A 17308-nucleotide genomic window follows, 5' to 3' on the forward strand; every position below is an offset into this window, starting at 1 on the left:
AAAAAAAAAACGAAAAAGGAAGACAATTTTGGGGAAAACTCACTTCACTTTCTTTGGCAAGCACGATTTTGGCAGTTACAAAGCCGATAAGTTCCTCAGAATGACCATCAGGGCGGCTCCGATCAACAGCAGCCCAAGAGACGATATCACCTCCGTTGACAACATTCTGAAAAAACTCAGATTCATACCTGAAACAAAATCAAATGCTTTTTGATAAGACTTCCAAAAAGGGAAAGTCAAATCTAAAACAGAATAAGATCTTCCGAACAAAGGCATTTTTTTTTTATGTAATTTACCTGATTGGGAATATATCTCGATGGATTTGCTCCAAACGTTCTAAATCACAAGGGTTTATTGGCCTGAAGCATATACTTGGACGACGAGCGGCTTTGGCTTCTTCCTTTGATGATGAATTCTCCACGAATCCACGCGGAAAACGCGACATTTTTGATCCAGATTAATTTAAGCGACTCAAACTACTTGAAATTTTGTAGATTTATGACACTTTTCATTTGAGTTATACAGATCAAAATCGGTCTCCGACCCGATTGTCTGAACCGGATCCGGGTGGCTTTAGGGTTTCCAGAATCCGAAGATGGGGTTTGTTGATCTTTCAAAAAGAAACAACCTTTTTTTGCTTGCTTTGCCTTCTTTCCCAACAACATCGTTAAAGCGAAGCATCATCTTTGATTCTTCCTTCGGATCACAACACCTCACGTGCCTTGCGACAAACAAGCACGTGCATCTTCACTACTATTCTTTTCCTATTGTTTGGTTTAGTACAACAAGAGAAGTAACTTGTTATCATGTTGACAAAAAATGTTTCCATATAAATCATATAAGGGATTTTGGTATTGTATTAATTTTGCAAAAATGCTTAAGGGATTTTGGAAATAGAAATAATCCTATAGAGTTTGTAACATAAGATTTTGATTACAATATATCGACAACATGGATCAGGATTAATAGTAGTAGTCTACATCTTGTAACATAATTATGTAAATACATAATCTTCATCTCTTCTCAACTAAACGCCATTCAAAAATCGGTGATTAAGAACAGCTTCCGCCATTGGCCGCTTCCGATGGTCAGCGTTCAACATTGCCTACCAAAAACACCACACACACAGACTATATTGGCCAAAGGACCAAAACTTTCCAAATATGAAAAAATTAATACAGTATTGGATCTAACATTTACTAAGGGTTTAAATCAGTCGACTAATATTATAAGCCTTTCTCAAACATTTCTATTTTTTCTATGTTTCTCTACATTTTCTTTTCATTACCATTTCCCTTTTTATCTCAAACTACCAGCTACTGTTAAAAGAGAAATTAGATCAGAGTTCCATTTTTGTTATGAAAAAGATAAATACAGAGATAATTATAGGGACTAGGATTATACTACCTGTAGTAATTCCCAACCAGCTCTATCACCAAGATCAAGAAACTTAACAGCTTCTTCAAGGCGTTCGTCGGCTAAACAGTACCTGTATAACACACCAGTGAGGGTTTAAAAAAAAAAAAAAAACTCAGAGACTTGGAGGAACAAACGATTAAACAACGCCTCTTTGGTGCTAAAAAAAATGCTTTATCAAAGCAAGAGGCTTACTCTCTTACAGCCTCCATATCCAGCCGGAAAGTGTTTTCTAGTAACCTCTGCATTTCATCAGATTAAATGAGAGCCGATATGTTTGTGGAATCAATAAGGAGATATTGTGTTAAGATGAGATAAAAAAACAGATCTGTTTAACTTAATTGCATCCAAAATATGTCATATCTTGCCTGAAGAGAAAGAGAATCCATTACGCCTGCTTCACAGAATGGAACAAAGGCTAAGTATGCAAAAAGAAGACCGGCCTCATATCTGTAAGCCACAAGAAATGTGTTAAGAATTTATCAAAAAACATTCACAACTCAATACACTCAAGAATTAGAAAGCAAAAGCATTACATGTCATCTGCAATTCCAAAAGCTCTCTTCTCAAAAACTGTGAAGGCACCAGAAGCAGTTGCCCTTCGCCAAAGTTGCTCTGACAGTGCACCAGAAGTGGCTCCTTCTTCCAAGCATGAAGGCCTGAAAGGTATGCTCAGTCTGTTAACAGCGAACCAACATTATCTTAACAATTCTAGTTCCACTTATAAACAGCAAGACCAAAATGGCGAAATATCAGAAAACTAAGGATAAATAATCAATGAGTGAGGGAACCTTATGTCAACAGAAAAGGCTAGATCTCGCAGCCGCGGTATTAAATAGATAGCTTCTCGTTCTGCTGGTGTACTAAAGATCGTTTTCACAGGAAAAAAATCGAAAAATTAGCGGAGAGATGATACACTTGTACTGAGAGAGAGGGGTGTCTGTGTGTGTGCAATCACGTAGGGAGGCATACTTGAGAACAATAGAGGATGGCCCGAGACTTTGATGTAACCTATCATTAGCATGCATAAAGGCTAGACCTTTCATTGCACCCTGTAGGATGTTAATGACAAAGATTCTCCTTCGTTTCATCATCTGCTCTTTTTCATAAGGATTCCATACTCCTTGGGAGCGAGCTCTGGATGTTTTTTCACTCGCATTTCGTGCGTAGTCAGCTGCACTATTTTTCCCACCATCACGAAATGCCAGCCACTGTATGAATAAAAAACGATTCAACCTATGTTCTATAAGGTATTCCAAAATACCCACATACTTTTGTGCACTTTAGACTCAACAAACTACACTTATTAAGCGACTCAGAGATTGTAAGCCTGACCTGTTCTCCAAATTGTGTCTCAAAGCCACCAACAAGTAAAAGCAGATTAGCAGGCAGGCTTTTGCTCTGCATAGATAAGCAGAATAACTAAGGTGATTGCAATATATAAAGACAATGAGATGTAATTGTACGAATCCACGCTCTTTTATCTAACCTGGAGAAAAGAGTGTGCATTAAGCTCGTTTGCTGCCATCATATCAGCCTCAATTCCACCAGCGCGCTTCCCGGGATAGACCTTTCCAAAAGACGAGTATATATGAGACAACAAAGAAAAAGGGAAAACAAATTAAAATCCGAAATGAAGTTTGATCTTGATTCTAATACTATAAGAACTTGCCCTGATAATGTAGACAGATTCATTAAAAATGGAGAAACAAGAGTATTTTGCTATGGAGAATAGAATCACCTTAAAGACAACAGGTGTTCCTCGAAACGGACCCTGAGATATTCTTCCTTCATATAGTCTGCAGACAAACTGCCGTGGCTAATACACTTTTTTTAACTTGACCAAAATAATATATCACCCGTGTAAAATAACATAAACGCCAAAACTGCACCTGATCTTAACGCCGCCTTCACCAATATCTTGAGATTTTAATCTCCCAATATCATCAGAAGATGTATATTCAAAGTCAGCCCCTGACTGCAATCCTGAATAACTAGTAACATTCATGAATCCGTAGCTTCCGATAAGCTTCCCTACCTCGAACGAGTCAGCGCTGGTGATCAAACCCGCCGCCACCACATGCAACCGCCGATTCCTTCCGCGCCAATTCGAAACCCGACGACCGGAGAATCCTTCGCTTGATGAATATTCTCGATGGATCAAAGAGAAACGCGAAACGCATTCCAAAGAAACGCGAAACGCATTCCAAAGAAACGCGATTAACAGCGACCAGATTCATCCTTGTTTTCGCCGCTTCACTTTCAAACTCCGATGATGATTCAGCGACTCTAAAATGTGTCTTGTGTCTCCCAGTCCGTACGAGAGACAGAGAGATAAGAGCCAGGAAAAAAAGTTTTACTCTGCGTCCTACGTGGCTTTTTTATACAGATAATTAAATGATATTATAATCATATTACTTTTGACGGTGTATAATATGCCACGTACGAAGAAAATGATTTTGATGATGCTACCTGTACATTTAAACCGTTTTAAACCGAACTAAATTTCAAAATCTGCACATAACCGGAAGTGAAGCGAACCGAAATGCCCATGCCTGTAATTATTTCTCGAGAAGTCCTTCTCCCTTTCTTCGGCTTTTTAATGGAAAAGATCAAGATTGAAGGGGTCTTTAACACTAGAGAGAGAGAGAGAGTAGTGTTTGAGCTCGGGAAGAAAGCAATTGATTGATCGTTTGATTTAGGTGTAAGTAGTTCTTGCTTTTTTTTTTTTTTTTAATTCGGAGATATGGAATCGGTTCGAGAATCCGCACCGTCGGCGAATTCGAATACGCCGGCGGTAACTATACCGCCGCCGGTGAACTCTGTGCCGCCTTTCTTGAGCAAAACATACGACATGGTTGATGATCCGTTGACAAATGAGGTCGTGTCTTGGAGCAGCGGGAACAACAGCTTCGTCGTCTGGAACGTGCCTGAGTTCTCCAAGTTGCTCTTGCCCAAGTATTTCAAGCACAACAATTTCTCCAGCTTTGTCAGGCAGTTAAATACTTATGTAAGCTTCCTTCACTCTTTCTTTTGCTACACTGAATTATTTTTGAAATCTTGAAATGTTATTTAAGGGTTTCAGTCAGTCTCTTCTTTGCTATTAATAAGTGTTAAATCTAGATAGTAACTTACATAGGAGTAGATGTTTTCTACTATTCAGTTCAGTTGGCGTTTTAATTATGCTAATTGTTGCCTTAAGCCAGTAGAACTATGCATTTTTGTTCAGCTATATAGCTTACCATGGTGGTTTAAATGAATCTTTCTACTCACCAAAAGATTCCACAGAACTTTGCAGGCTCATTTTCACATGTCTCTGAAGATTGGTTTCCTCAATTGCTTTCTGCCTTGTAGCTCTAAATCACAAAAACATTAGCTTTGCTTTCATTTGTATATGTTCTTCGTTCAGGTACATTTTGATAAACTAAAGAACTACTATTGCTTTCCTTAATTAATACCGTGGAGCTGGACATAGTTTGGACAATTAGTTTCCTTCTCAAACTTATACTATAACTAGAACATCTTAGTAATCTGATTTACCTTTTCGTACCATTACTCTTTGTTGGCTTTCTACTTCCACGAAGTTCAAGCAACTTCGCATCGTTTCAATTCTACAATTTGAATTTCCATCTCTATAATGGTTTCTCTGTATTCTTTATGTCTAGGGTTTCAGAAAAGTTGATCCAGATCGATGGGAATTTGCAAATGAAGGGTTTTTAAGAGGCCAAAAACAACTACTGAAGAGTATTAGTAGGAGAAAAACTTCGCATGTGCAGCAGAATCAACAACAAACTCAAGTTCAGAACTCATCTGTTGGTGCTTGTGTCGAGGTGGGGAAATTTGGACTAGAAGAAGAAGTTGAAAGACTTAAGCGGGATAAAAATGTTCTTATGCAAGAACTCGTCAGATTAAGGCAGCAACAACAAGCTACTGAAAACCAACTGCAGAACGTGGGACAGAAAGTTCAAGTGATGGAGCAGAGACAACAACAAATGATGTCGTTTTTGGCAAAGGCTGTTCAGAGTCCAGGTTTCTTGAACCAATTAGTACAACAGAATAATGATGGCAGCAGACAAATTCCGGGAAGCAACAAAAAGAGGAGACTTCCTGGAGATGAACAGGAGAATTGTGGAACCCATGAGGCTAATGATCGTAACCGTCAGATTGTTAGATATCAGCCATCGATAAATGAAGCAGCACACAATATGCTTCGACAGTTCTTGAATCCGAGTTCCTCACCTCAGTATGAATCAGTTTCAAACAATTCTGACAGTTTTCTATTGGGTGATGTTCCCAGTTCTAACCCTGTAGATAATGGGAATCCTTCAAACAAAGTTTCTGGAGTAACATTGGCCGAGGTTTCACCCATGGCAGCTCCTTCAGCAACGAATCAAGTACAAGTAAACTTGGCTCATCATCCTCAACCTGGTCTGGTTCAGCCAATTGTAGGTTCAAGTCTGGCTCAAGGAGTAGCACCTGCAGCTTCTTGGAGCCCTGAATCTGATTTAGTTGGATGTGAGACAGGTAATGGAGAGTGTTTTGATCCAATAATGGCTGCTTTAGATGCGTTAGAAGGCGATGCAATTTCTCCTGAAGGCGAGGGCAAGATGAATGAGTTACTGGAAGGAACCCCTAAGCTTCCCGGAGTCCAGGATCCATTCTGGGAACAGTTCTTTTCTGATGAAAGCCAAGCGATTGGAGATACAGACGAGATTCTATCAGGATCAGTGGAGAATAATGACATGGTAGTGGAACAAGAACCACCTACAACAAATGAGTGGTCACGGAATCAACAGCAAATGAATTATCTTACTGAACAAATGGGACTTCTTTCCTCAGAAGCACAGAGGAAATGAAGGTAAGAACATCGGTTCAGTTTCACGACATGCTTCTCTGCCTTGTTGTAATGGTCTTGAGGGTTATCATCTGTTTCTCACTGATGTTGGTTTTCAGGTGAGGTTGTGAAAGGGAATATGAAAGGAGGAGGGAGGGATATACCAGAGGGTGTTTGTGCCCCTTTTGTTTTGCATTACACACAAAACTTTAACAGGAAAAAGGTAGAAACGTAAAAGATTAAGTACCAAGTCCACCATGCTTGTAAATAACTTGAAATAGTGATCGCCTTTTATATGATGTTTTCTATTGTACATTACTTTTGTGTGAAAACGTCCATCGTATTCAATTATCATCTCGATACAATTGATCCTGTGATCCCTGACAGATTACCGATTAAAGCCCAAGACAGAATCATTATCATGTTTATTAAACTTACACGTTTATATCTTTTAATCATAAAGATCCTTACGATGGATTAATACATAAAAACTCACACAATGAGAAGTTAACGATCAGTTCGATTGAATGGGCAATGATGTAGTATAAAGAATCTGTACAATAGATATATCTCTTTAATGGTCTTTGTATAGTTTAATCGATAGGTCTTCCCTTGATGCTTGAAGATGAAAGCTTGTAGTTTGATAATTGATGGTTAGACCATGACGACGATGATGACAATGAGTAGCACAATCCCAAAAATGAGAATAAGTAGGCATGTCTGCAACAGTGTAAAACATATCAAATTTAGCTTTAGCTGCAAAAGAATATGAAATCACAGAATTGAAAGATTGGGAAGAGTCCTCTTAGTGTGTACCAAAGATGAGTTTGAACTTTGAGTTTTAGCTGCTTTTCTAAGTTGAACAGTTGCTTGTGTAGTTGCAGCATGTGAGTTTTCAATGTTAGAGCTGATGTCATCTGTCAAGACACATTATAGGTTTTGTGAGATTTTGAAGAGGCAAAAAGGAAACAGGGAGATTTACAATTTGTGATTGTTGGAGTTACTTACCGATCATAATTCCTTGATGCTGCGTTAAAACAGCTAGATCTTTGAAGATTTCATTCACTTCACCAATGTGTTCTTGAATTTCTCTAATTCCTTGCTCTCTTTCCTCAATAATTGCTTCATTGAATGTTATCTCATTATCTAAAAACACCACTTCTTGCCTGGGATGAGTATAACAGAAGTTAGTAAATAACACCTTGCTTCAAAATATGAGAAACGTAATATGACCATAAAAAGAAGATGGGTTTCATGGCCATAACCAACTTCTTAATTTCTATAGACCAAATCTATCAACAATTAAGGCTACAGGAAATGACGATTGTAAACTACAACTTTGACAATCAGTTATGTATCTCCTTAAGGAAGAAAGGAAAAGTGAGAAGATGGTTTGAATACTCAAAACAGGTGTAAGAGCAAATTGATTGCTTTGAGTCACATTTGGATCCTGTTTATGCTAACAAATGATCAAGTGAATAATCCATACTCCTCACCTTCTTGATTGTTGAAGAAGAGTTTGCTGCTCTGAGGCCCTTAAAGATTCAGTATCGAGTTCCTGTGCGTTATAACTGCATGAAGTGGCAGAACAATGACGCATGTGTAAGTGAAACTTACATTCCACAAACTATCAGAAACAATCATAAGTTCAAAGTTTTCTACACGTTCAAAAATTGGTTACCTGGTAGGTATTTCTTTAGTGACCGCAGGAGTATATGTAATTTCTCTTTCAGCTGCAAGTCTCTGAGCTTTCTGAAACTCTTTAAGAACTGATTGGAAATCTTTTGCCAGTTTAGCATCCGCAATCTTCTTAATTGACTGCAAGTAAAGCGAGGGAACGTAAGCACAACACAGAATTACGAATTATTTTAGATAAACTAGTCTATACTCATCATCTCTCAGACAATCTCAATTCTCCCACCAAATGAGATAAAATGGTGTCACCACCACAAAAAAAAAAAAGGGTCAATAGTAAAATGTGCTCTTAGACATCTAACAATTCATAGCATCATCGTAGGAGAAGGAAACAAAAATGTAATCATTTACTTACACTAACTGCTCCATGATGGTCGGCTTCGCTAGCTTCCTTAAGATTCGATGAAGTGTTTTTCACCAATTCTGTTATCTGTAGCCTTGTCTTTTTCCTGCCAAACATTGATAAAAAATCTCAAATTCTTCCTCAAACCCTAAAACTCATATTTTTTTCTAATTCAAAACCAAAACCCTAATTAAGACAGAGATTTAGCAAATAAAAACAAGAGAAGAGTGTGGTACTAACAGCTTCTCGCGCAATTCAAGAGTATCTTTCGGGGTTCCGATGAAATTAACGAGGCGAGCGAAGGAACTAACAGAAGTGCTGATCCTAAAAATCCCAGCGGCGACTTCCCGAGATGGATCCCCACCACGAGACGAAGGTCTCTGCTGTTGTTGTTGTTGCCTCCCGCCGGTAAAACCATTAGACTTCTGAAATCGAGAACCAGCTTCGAGGTCTTGGAAACTCATCTTCACGATCGAATCTCTCAAAAAATCTCTCTCTCTCTCTCTTTTGGGAGAGGGGATAACAAACAAAGACGAGACGGGACGAAGATGGAAATGAGTTTGGTAAGGAACAAGTTTTTATTTTTTCCCCAAATTTATTGTTGTTTTCTATAATTTGTATAAATAAAAATATAAAATTATTTTAATCTCATGTGGTCCGCGTGATTATGGTGGTGGATGGAGGGAATTAAAATAATTAATACGTAACAAATTACTTGGGCGGTGCCACGTCATTGCGAGGGAAGGATCCTGCGCTGTCGACGTTGACCTTCTCTTCCGTGTAAATTTAAATCTCGGTTTGTTTAAACCGGGACCGAGTCAATTTTGTAATTTTAGTTACCAACTAGCTTATTTGGTTTTGGGTCTCACAGTAATGGGGTTTGTGGGAGGAGAAAAGAGAAGAAGAGTTGGGCCATAACAAGAAAAAGTCCATTAAAGGAGGAAAAAAGTGAAAAATAATATTTGTTGGGGAACAATTATTAAAATAGTGCAAAAATAGGATTAAAGGGCGAAACGCAATCCCACACGTTGGGTGTGCGGTGTCATATAAAGCAAAATACACTCTTCCCTCTCATCCTCTCTATAATCATCGATCTCGAAGCGCGTTTTGGTTTTTATAGGCCTCTCAATCTCTGAATCTGCGTTTAGAAAGCTAAGCAAGAGCAATCAAATCCATGGCGGTATGTTCTACATTTTCATCTTTTCCTTTTTACTTTAGTATGATTTTGAAATCCCTTTCTTTCCTCTGCTGCCAGATTTTGTTGTTATCTATTTTTTGTTTCTCGGGGAAATTTTATGATTGATTTGAACGATTTGTTTATTTGATTTTGATTTCTGCTTTAGAAGTTTCGGATGATCTGTGGTTTGGTTATTGTTATGCACTTGCCGACATATATCTTCGATGCGATGCTATTTTGATTTTGGACGTGTTTGATTATCTTCGTCGTTATTTATTTTTCTGGAATCGTGTTGATTTTTGAGTCTCGGTGTGATCTGTGTTTGCAACTCTGGATATATATTTTTTTTTTTTGTGAGGAAATCGTGATTTCTAGGTTTTTGTTTGTGGTTGCAAATCGCGATTGTTTTGTGCCCCAATTTGAACGAGAAACTTGCCTAGGTAGTAATTTGGCCAAAGTACTTGTGAATTTATCCAGCCTTAAGCGTCTGAGTGATAAGGTGTTAATACTTAATAGTGTTGGAATATAGAAGAAAAAACAAAACAAAAATTCCATTTGAGTGATTCCTTTGCGCACTTTTTTTTGGGGGAACTTGCTTAGTTGTGAAGTTTTTGGTCTAATTTGTGAAAGATGATGAGATTGGAGATATATTGAGTGAAGCAGCTAATAAGCTAACTATCGTTTTTCTTTGTTCTCTCAATCAGTTGGCATTTAAGAAGCAAATTATTTGATTTAGAATGTTTTATCTACCCATGAGTTATGTGTCATTTCTGATTCAACATGGTTTTCGTATCCGCTTTGATTTTGTATGATAAGATTCCTGGATCAATTTGTTTGACTATAATCTTTTGATGACAGGTAAGGTCAGTCAAAGTTGGAAATCTCTCTTCAGGAGCTACAGAGCATGACATAAAAGAGTTTTTCTCTTTTTCTGGTGAAGTTGAAAGCATCGACATCCGAAGGTTAGTCATAGGATTCATTGTTGTGAACTTGAATTTTTCTTAAAAATTAATTCACTCTTGGTTAGATTGAAGGATCAGATACAGTTCTTTTAATCTTCTTCACCCTTGTGTTTTGTTTTTGTTTTTCTTTCATGTTGTAACCAGCAGTAATGAGCATAGTGCTTATGTCACATTCAAAGCTCCTCAAGGAGCAGAGACAGCTGTGCTCTTATCAGTTAAGTCACCTTCAAACCATTTTTTCTCTAATCTTAATATTTAATGTAACTATCAGCTAATACATATATGACTGTTAATTTTGTTACCAATCCATGCCTTTCTCATCAACATTTAACCCTTTGTTCAATATGCTAAGAAATACTCAAGAGTTACTTTTACTTCTCAGTCCTAATGGAACCTGTTCTCTGTCTGGACAAGAATTACAAGTAATTTAGTTTTGGTTTGTAATTTGCATTTTATACTAACAAGAAATGTTATCTCAGGGAGCGAGTATTGCAGATCAATCAGTCGTCATTGAAATGGCTCCTAATTACACTCCACCGGCTGCCCCTCATGCGGTAATGTCTTCCATCTTGAATGTATCTATTCATATATTGTTCATTCGTCCTTTCTTTCTTTCTTCTGATCAATAGAATTGGTTAAAAAGGAATTGATTATTCATACGAACTTGCATGAACAAATACCTTTTAAATCCATTCATAGATCAAGCAAGGTTTCATCTCATTCTTAGTAAAAGATATACAGCGAATCAGCAATCTCTGAGGGGTTTTAATTTGTATTAATTTCATCAGGAAACACAGGCCAGCAGTGGAGGCGGTGCAGAATCTGTTGTCCAAAAGGCAGAAGATGTTGTGAGCAGCATGTTAGCAAGGGGTTTCATTCTTGGGAAAGATGCAGTTGGCAAAGCAAAAGCTTTTGATGAGAAACTTGGTTTCACTTCAACCGCAACTGCAGGAGTTGCTTCACTAGACCAAAAAATCGGTCTAAGCCAAAAACTAACAGCTGGAACAAGCTTGGTGAACGAAAAAATCAAGGCGGTGGACCAAAACTTTCAGGTATCAGAGAGGACCAAGTCTGTGTATGCAGCTGCTGAACAGACTGTGAGCACCGCAGGAAGTGCTGTGATGAAGAACCGTTACGTGTTAACTGGTGTGAGTTGGGCCGCAGGAGCATTCAACAGAGTGGCTCAAGCAGCTGGAGAGGTTGGACAGAAAACAAAAGAGAAGGTTGAAGCTGAGCAACCGTCACAACCATCACAGTCGCAGCAGCAACTGCCAGAAGGGTATTCTCCGATTTCGTCTGAATTCCCAAAGAACTAATATCATCCAGTTAAACTATTTCGTTTGTTTCTTCCTTGTTGCTTTCTTTGATATGAAAGCTGGGAATTTGGTTTTTAATCTTTGGGATGTAACATAAAAGCAATGCCTGGATCTTTCTCTTAATACTATTAGACTTATAGTTGGTTATTTTTTTCAATATCTATTAAATAATTTGAACATGTTACATTAAATTCAAAAGTTTGATCAAGAAAGTACAATAAAATAAAATCTGAGTTTAGATATCAGCTTCGATAATAAAAGATCAGTATCTCAATTTCCAAAGTGTAGAAGAGTTTGAATGGTCTGATGCATACTCCAATTCCGGCGATAGAAGTTGAGAAAAATTGTGTTTAGAAAGTGCAGATTTTAAATAGTTCAAGAGGATGCGATATCGCGAGTTTTTCTTCTTCAGAACTTGAATATAAGCATGTAAGCCAAGCCATATCACTTCTTCTTTGTATAATCTAAGAACTGGTCTGAAACTAGGACCACTGTTGAATCTGCGCATCCTTCGATTTATGAGTCTGAACATATACCTATCAGTTGGAAGGATTTCAAGAGCACTACATTATTAACAGAACCAAAATGGAACCAAATTAGTCGAAGAAATCAAGTTTCTATTCCATACCTGATGGAAGTTGTGATAAATTTGAACAAAGTGCGAGGATGAAGCTTCCAAAACCGGGACAACTCGTAGAGATAACAGTGAAACTTCATCGCAGCTAATAAAAAGATCTGATAGATGTTTAACCTGACAATTTTTCCTGAGTTGATGTTCGAATCAAATAGAATGGGATGACATTTGGGAACCAAGAAGTAACACAATTTTTTCCGAAGACTACCAACTGGTTGGTTCTGCCAAGCTACAGAAAAGGTTGAACTTATATGGCCACTCAAGTACCTGTTTCCATGAATTTGAGTGACAAAAATTAGGCTCAAACAGACAATCCACTACGCAATAAAGACTAGGGAAACAGAGCCAAATAAGTATAATTATGAGTGAAATGACAAGAGATGAAGCAGACCTTGTGTAGTCAACTTGCACTTCGAATGTGCGGGAGTTAATAAGCAAACCCGTCCATCTGGCAAAAGGAATTCCATTACCATCCACATACATCCTACTAGAAGAACACCTAGATTCTTCTTCTCCATCTTCAAAATTTATGCAGAATTTTTTTTCGTTCATGAAGCAGTTGTAATCTTTAAATCCATGTTTCAACCTATGATAGAAGTTAGTCGCCTGATCTCTTGAGGTAGACACAAACAGGTAGTCATCAATAAATCTCAGTAACTTATAGCTCGCCGGACTGATTAGCTCGTTCCCTTTATTGCATTCTTTAGCAGACGCATCTCTAGAGGCTTCCTCCAGGAACGGGTAGATCAAAGTCCTCTCGAGGTGCCCGTAGTAAAAACAACATAGCAAGGATGATAGTCTGTGTCCCTGAGGTATTCCAGCAATTCGTACATAGAAGCTTTTATCCAACTGCAGCATGTTGTTCTTTAGCATATTTCCTATCCAAATCATGAGATCCTTTTTCCTCACTTGATGGTTTCCCCCCTACAAAATCAAACAATGGAGTATGTCACTTTAGTTTCACAAACAGATCAGTCAATAATTTAAAAGGCAAAACACAATGACAATGGTATACCCTGAACTGGAACTCTTGTTCTAGTTGATCATATTTCTCGTCTTATGAACATAATGTGCCTTTAGTTTAAAGAGTTTCAGGTCAAGAATAAAAAACATACCTGATCAACCAGAATGCTTTGTAGAGCATTATATGGAACAGTTGATGTGAATCTTGAAAAGCTAGCATTTTTATCACTTGAGACAAGTACAGTGTTTACCCAATTGGATCTCTTCCCACAGCAGACCAACCTACATCTGTTTAAGATGTATTCATCTTTCAGGAAACTTTGAATGACATGTAGCAGTTTACCCTGATCGATTGAATCAAATGCTTTGAATACATCCGCAACCACAAAGAACAAAGGAGACGGTTCTCCTGATTGACTCCTCAAACTGATTAGATATGGGCATAGGTTTCTGTAAAAATCATCATGGTCAAAAACAGAAGACCCAAGAACATATGGTTCTTTGAGCTGGATTTCCTTCAACACAGCATGTGTATCACGAAGAGATCGCAACCTTGACGAGGAACTAAAATCTAACACCATCCTCGCACCGTTTGCCTTTGGTATAATTCTAAACTTCGATAACCCCGTTTCTTTTATTCTACTTTGAGCTTCAGCATTGTCCACTTGGACATATCCATAAAGTGTTTTGCTAATTTCTTTGCTTATTAACCTTTCCCAGCTGCTTTTCCGGTAATAATAAATATTTAGCCGCCCTCCTTGGCTTTCAGTGGCATAGAAGTTGAAGAGCACCAATTTCTGGACAATCTCTAAGAAAAGCCAAGAAATCCATTTCTTGCACAACATCTGCTGTGTACTTCTGATGGACTCATCTTGGAGTTCATCAGAACTCCACTGACCATACAGCATAACTGTTTTCTGGTGAAGAACGGAAAACCTGATGATTTCACTTTATGCAGAAATTGCTTCACTGTGCATTTCTCATTTCTTCGCCTAGAAACAAACCAGGCGATATTTCTCCTAAGAACCCTCATCTGATGAGTACTCCCAAGCAAACATTCTGGAACAATGTACCTATATATGGCCCAAATAAAGGAAACTACTTGGTCTTTCGTGCAGTACAGTTTTGCTTCTTCGACACTTGGACAATTGGTTTGACCCTTTTCTGAACTTGATCCATGAGGCAGCTTCTTTGAATTTTGCTTCGAGGAACTCTGTAAGAGAAAATATGTAAGGTTTTTTTAAATCCAAAGATCAGTTGGAAGGTTTGGGCATTATGTATTTAAGTCTAGCAAGTAGCAGCTGTTTTGATTTTCACTTTCTAATTTCTTTCTATTGATCATATTCGAATTTTCAACATAGTTTATCTGAAATAAAAATGCTCAGGCATTATTCAAACTTAAATTTGATGTGAAACTGTCTCTGAAGGAAAAATATCAACCTGTAAATTCGCATTTGCTGACTTCAGTGCCTCATCTTGCAGCAAGACAACTGGACAGTGTTTATCTAGTAAAACTTTCAAATGTGAGGACTTCGCTTTTCCTATTAGACTTTTAAGCGACTTGAGCAATGAATGGTATCTGCAGAATAATGGAAAAAGAATCATAATATCATTTTACTTCTCTGCATCAGTTAAATCAACAAACATAAAATCTCTGTCATTCTTCAAGTCAGCTCAGACTACTTAATTATCTGATATACATTATCTGAATACATGCTCCAAGTTTTAGAATAACTATAGTTTTCTTGAAACATTAGAACATTTTGGAATAATATAATTGAACCTAGTTTGGTATCCTTTTGTGTTGAACTAAACCAAAATAATATGCAGAGAAAAACAAGAAGTGTGTCAAGGATTTAAGGTATGAAAAGTTACAGAACTTATGGGGATAAGTGCATGACTTACAAGCAAATAGATCCACTGGGACAATTGCCTTTGCCATGAGATGGTGCCGTTGACCATGCGTTTACTTCACCAAATATATGGTTCATTAGAAACTTTGAATCAGAGCAGTTGGGCCTCAAGGTTTTTAAAATGTCTGTATATCATAAGGAATCAGACTCAGTGCAGAAAGACTGTATGGAGAAGAGACACATAAAATTCCCATTAAGCTAACGTAGCTACAAGTCATAGAACATGTCAAACAACTAAGGATACGCTTCGGTGGGATAACTGAAAACGTTTCTGAGTTGCCAAACTCAAACTGCTTCTTTCTTTTAACTTGTTTAGCCTACAAAAACAGTGATTACTAAAACTTAGGTAATGAAGTGTCAGGAATAATATTAGTAACTACTAATACCAACAAGATATAGATGCTACTGATAATAAAATGCATCAAGTAAAACTAAAAATAACCTCCCCATCAATATTTCAAGGCTGGCGAATATCAAGAGAAATTTATACTGGTCTCTTAGTAAATTTTAAGCAATAAATTTACGCAACTTATGAAATTTTAAACTATAACTTGACTGCACAAATCATTTCATCAAAGTTACCTGCTTTGCAAAATCAGTGAGACTTCCATTTACACCCATGTGCAGATTCCTTTTATCAGCTTCATTTCCATTTGAATCATTACCATTTGTACAAGAAGTTATACAAGGTGCATCACAGTCAACTTTCTGGAATTCGACCCTTCTCTGCTTTTGCCTACGCTTAAGATACAATCTTGAACGCTTACTAGGTTTTTTCTCCATATGTTTATTTACATCCTCGCCAACTACGGGCGTAACAGCTGCAGAGTCATCCCTAAGACAGTCATTAACAGCAGAAGAAAGTCGCTGCCTTTTCTTTGATGGCTGCACGTTGTCATCCCTCTTTCTTTTGTTTACATCCAATGACAATTCCTCTATACAATGGAGAATGCACACTTTAACAAGATAATACATGGTCAAGAAAATTGCAAAGAGAAATCATAACGTACTCAGAGAACTAACAAGTGGAAACTCCAAAAGAGAATACTCAGACTTACCCTTTTGCTTGACACATAGAGGAGGTCCAGACACTTGCTGGTATTTTTTTCCTAGTATTGGTATGAATATTGATGTTTGCTGCAGAAGATAAACCATGACATTTTGACCGACCTACAAAACAAAGGAAACTTGAATATTAGCAACCGGACAACTTGAAGATTATGAAAGTAAATCATCAAAAAGGTTTGACAACAAACCCGGTTGAGTAGAAACTCCCAAGATGAATTTGTCAATAACTCCAATATAGAGCTCGACTGATCATACTATCAAACAGATGAACAGGATGAGTAACCATTAGTTATATCACAAGTGACTAAAGAAGGCTACACTTAATAGTAGAAGAGCTCACCTTGTCATATCTAGCACATATCACATTTTGGCAATCACATCCAGATAGCTTAATTTCAATAACCCTTTCAACAATCTGAAAAACTTAGTTGAAGCAATACGTTTACAATTTAGATCCACATCAATGTTCGGAATCTATCAAATTAAGAACTCAAAAGCAATGCGTGGTACAGTGCGAAACAGAATCATACCTCTCTCTGTGACCACCAAGATGTTGGCGAGAAATCCAGAATCGGAGGGGTTTGTTCGTGAAGTACAACAAAGCATCGGTGAAGAAGTTTACGGTAGTGAATAGGATCATCGGAACGCAACAGAAACGCCGGTTTATCGCTGCTGCAACCGAGACAACCTTGACCCCGGCATCGGCATTGCTCCGGCTGAATAATCCGGCAAGTAATCAGATCTATTATCGCGTCGTTCAAATTCCTGGCTCTTTTTCCGAATAACCTCCATAGAGTCTCCGGTACACGATGTCTAGGTTTACGCCGCATTTTCACCTTTCTCCTCAGGATAGATAGAGAGAGAGAAGAGTGAACACGAGCTTCGATAATGGAGTCTGGTGGTGTGAAACAGGCGGGAGATTAAAGGTCTGTGCTCCTCCCTTCTCGGAACTATAAACTACGATTTACTGCTTTTTTAGATTTTGAA

At 37.8% G+C, this 17308-nt stretch overlaps 5 protein-coding genes and 1 pseudogene across 10 annotated transcripts in view; 2 read left to right on the forward strand and 4 right to left on the reverse strand.

Moving 5' to 3' along the window:
- LOC104769969 (histone acetyltransferase MCC1-like) overlaps positions 1-724 on the reverse strand; it is a 6486-nt gene extending 5762 nt beyond the window's left edge. Inside the window, exon 1 of one of the 2 annotated variants that reach the window (XM_010494307.2) lies at positions 360-724. In XM_010494307.2, coding sequence (XP_010492609.1) covers positions 360-445 — 86 coding nt within the window. In that variant the 5' untranslated portion in view covers positions 446-724. The remainder of the gene's footprint in view (positions 1-359) is intronic. The other variant, XM_010494308.2, reaches the window with a different exon arrangement.
- On the reverse strand, positions 873-3772 carry LOC104772302. 3 transcript variants are annotated; one of them, XM_010496933.2, is made up of 11 exons: positions 3309-3772; positions 3158-3215; positions 2906-2986; positions 2752-2817; positions 2389-2627; positions 2208-2279; positions 1953-2075; positions 1785-1866; positions 1612-1658; positions 1408-1489; positions 873-1105 (listed from the first exon to the last, which is right to left on the reverse strand). In XM_010496933.2, exons 1-11 carry the CDS (start codon positions 3422-3424, stop codon positions 1028-1030), a joined length of 1044 nt encoding a protein of 347 aa, XP_010495235.2. In that variant the 5' UTR covers positions 3425-3772; the 3' UTR covers positions 873-1027. The 3 variants fall into 3 exon arrangements, with proteins under 3 accessions (XP_010495235.2, XP_019097962.1, XP_019097963.1); XM_019242417.1 differs by having other exon boundaries at positions 1953-2093; XM_019242418.1 differs by having other exon boundaries at positions 1953-2093; positions 3158-3226; positions 3309-3476.
- LOC104769970 (heat stress transcription factor A-1b-like) lies at positions 3988-6582 on the forward strand. Of its 2 annotated transcripts, XM_010494311.2 has the most exons (4): positions 4336-4426; positions 4705-4825; positions 5082-6274; positions 6370-6582. In XM_010494311.2, exons 2-3 carry the CDS (start codon positions 4811-4813, stop codon positions 6270-6272), a joined length of 1206 nt encoding a protein of 401 aa, XP_010492613.1. In that variant the 5' UTR covers positions 4336-4426; positions 4705-4810; the 3' UTR covers positions 6273-6274; positions 6370-6582. The 2 variants fall into 2 exon arrangements, with proteins under 2 accessions (XP_010492612.1, XP_010492613.1); XM_010494310.2 differs by lacking the exon at positions 4705-4825 and having other exon boundaries at positions 3988-4426.
- Positions 6657-8863, reverse strand: LOC104769971 (syntaxin-21-like). Its single transcript, XM_010494313.2, has 7 exons — positions 8529-8863; positions 8301-8394; positions 7932-8068; positions 7747-7821; positions 7259-7416; positions 7067-7167; positions 6657-6970 (listed from the first exon to the last, which is right to left on the reverse strand). The coding sequence occupies exons 1-7, from the start codon at positions 8750-8752 to the stop codon at positions 6905-6907; spliced, it is 855 nt and encodes a 284-aa protein (XP_010492615.1). The 5' UTR covers positions 8753-8863; the 3' UTR covers positions 6657-6904.
- On the forward strand, positions 9295-11894 carry LOC104769973 (binding partner of ACD11 1). 2 transcript variants are annotated; one of them, XM_010494314.2, is made up of 5 exons: positions 9295-9468; positions 10324-10427; positions 10572-10641; positions 10907-10981; positions 11216-11894. In XM_010494314.2, the coding sequence occupies exons 1-5, from the start codon at positions 9463-9465 to the stop codon at positions 11741-11743; spliced, it is 783 nt and encodes a 260-aa protein (XP_010492616.1). In that variant the 5' UTR covers positions 9295-9462; the 3' UTR covers positions 11744-11894. The 2 variants fall into 2 exon arrangements, with proteins under 2 accessions (XP_010492616.1, XP_010492617.1); XM_010494315.2 differs by having other exon boundaries at positions 10575-10641.
- Positions 11961-17262, reverse strand: LOC104769972 (annotated as a pseudogene).

This window comes from Camelina sativa, chromosome 20, assembly GCF_000633955.1.
Source record: "Camelina sativa cultivar DH55 chromosome 20, Cs, whole genome shotgun sequence".
Taxonomy (NCBI): domain Eukaryota; kingdom Viridiplantae; phylum Streptophyta; class Magnoliopsida; order Brassicales; family Brassicaceae; genus Camelina; species Camelina sativa.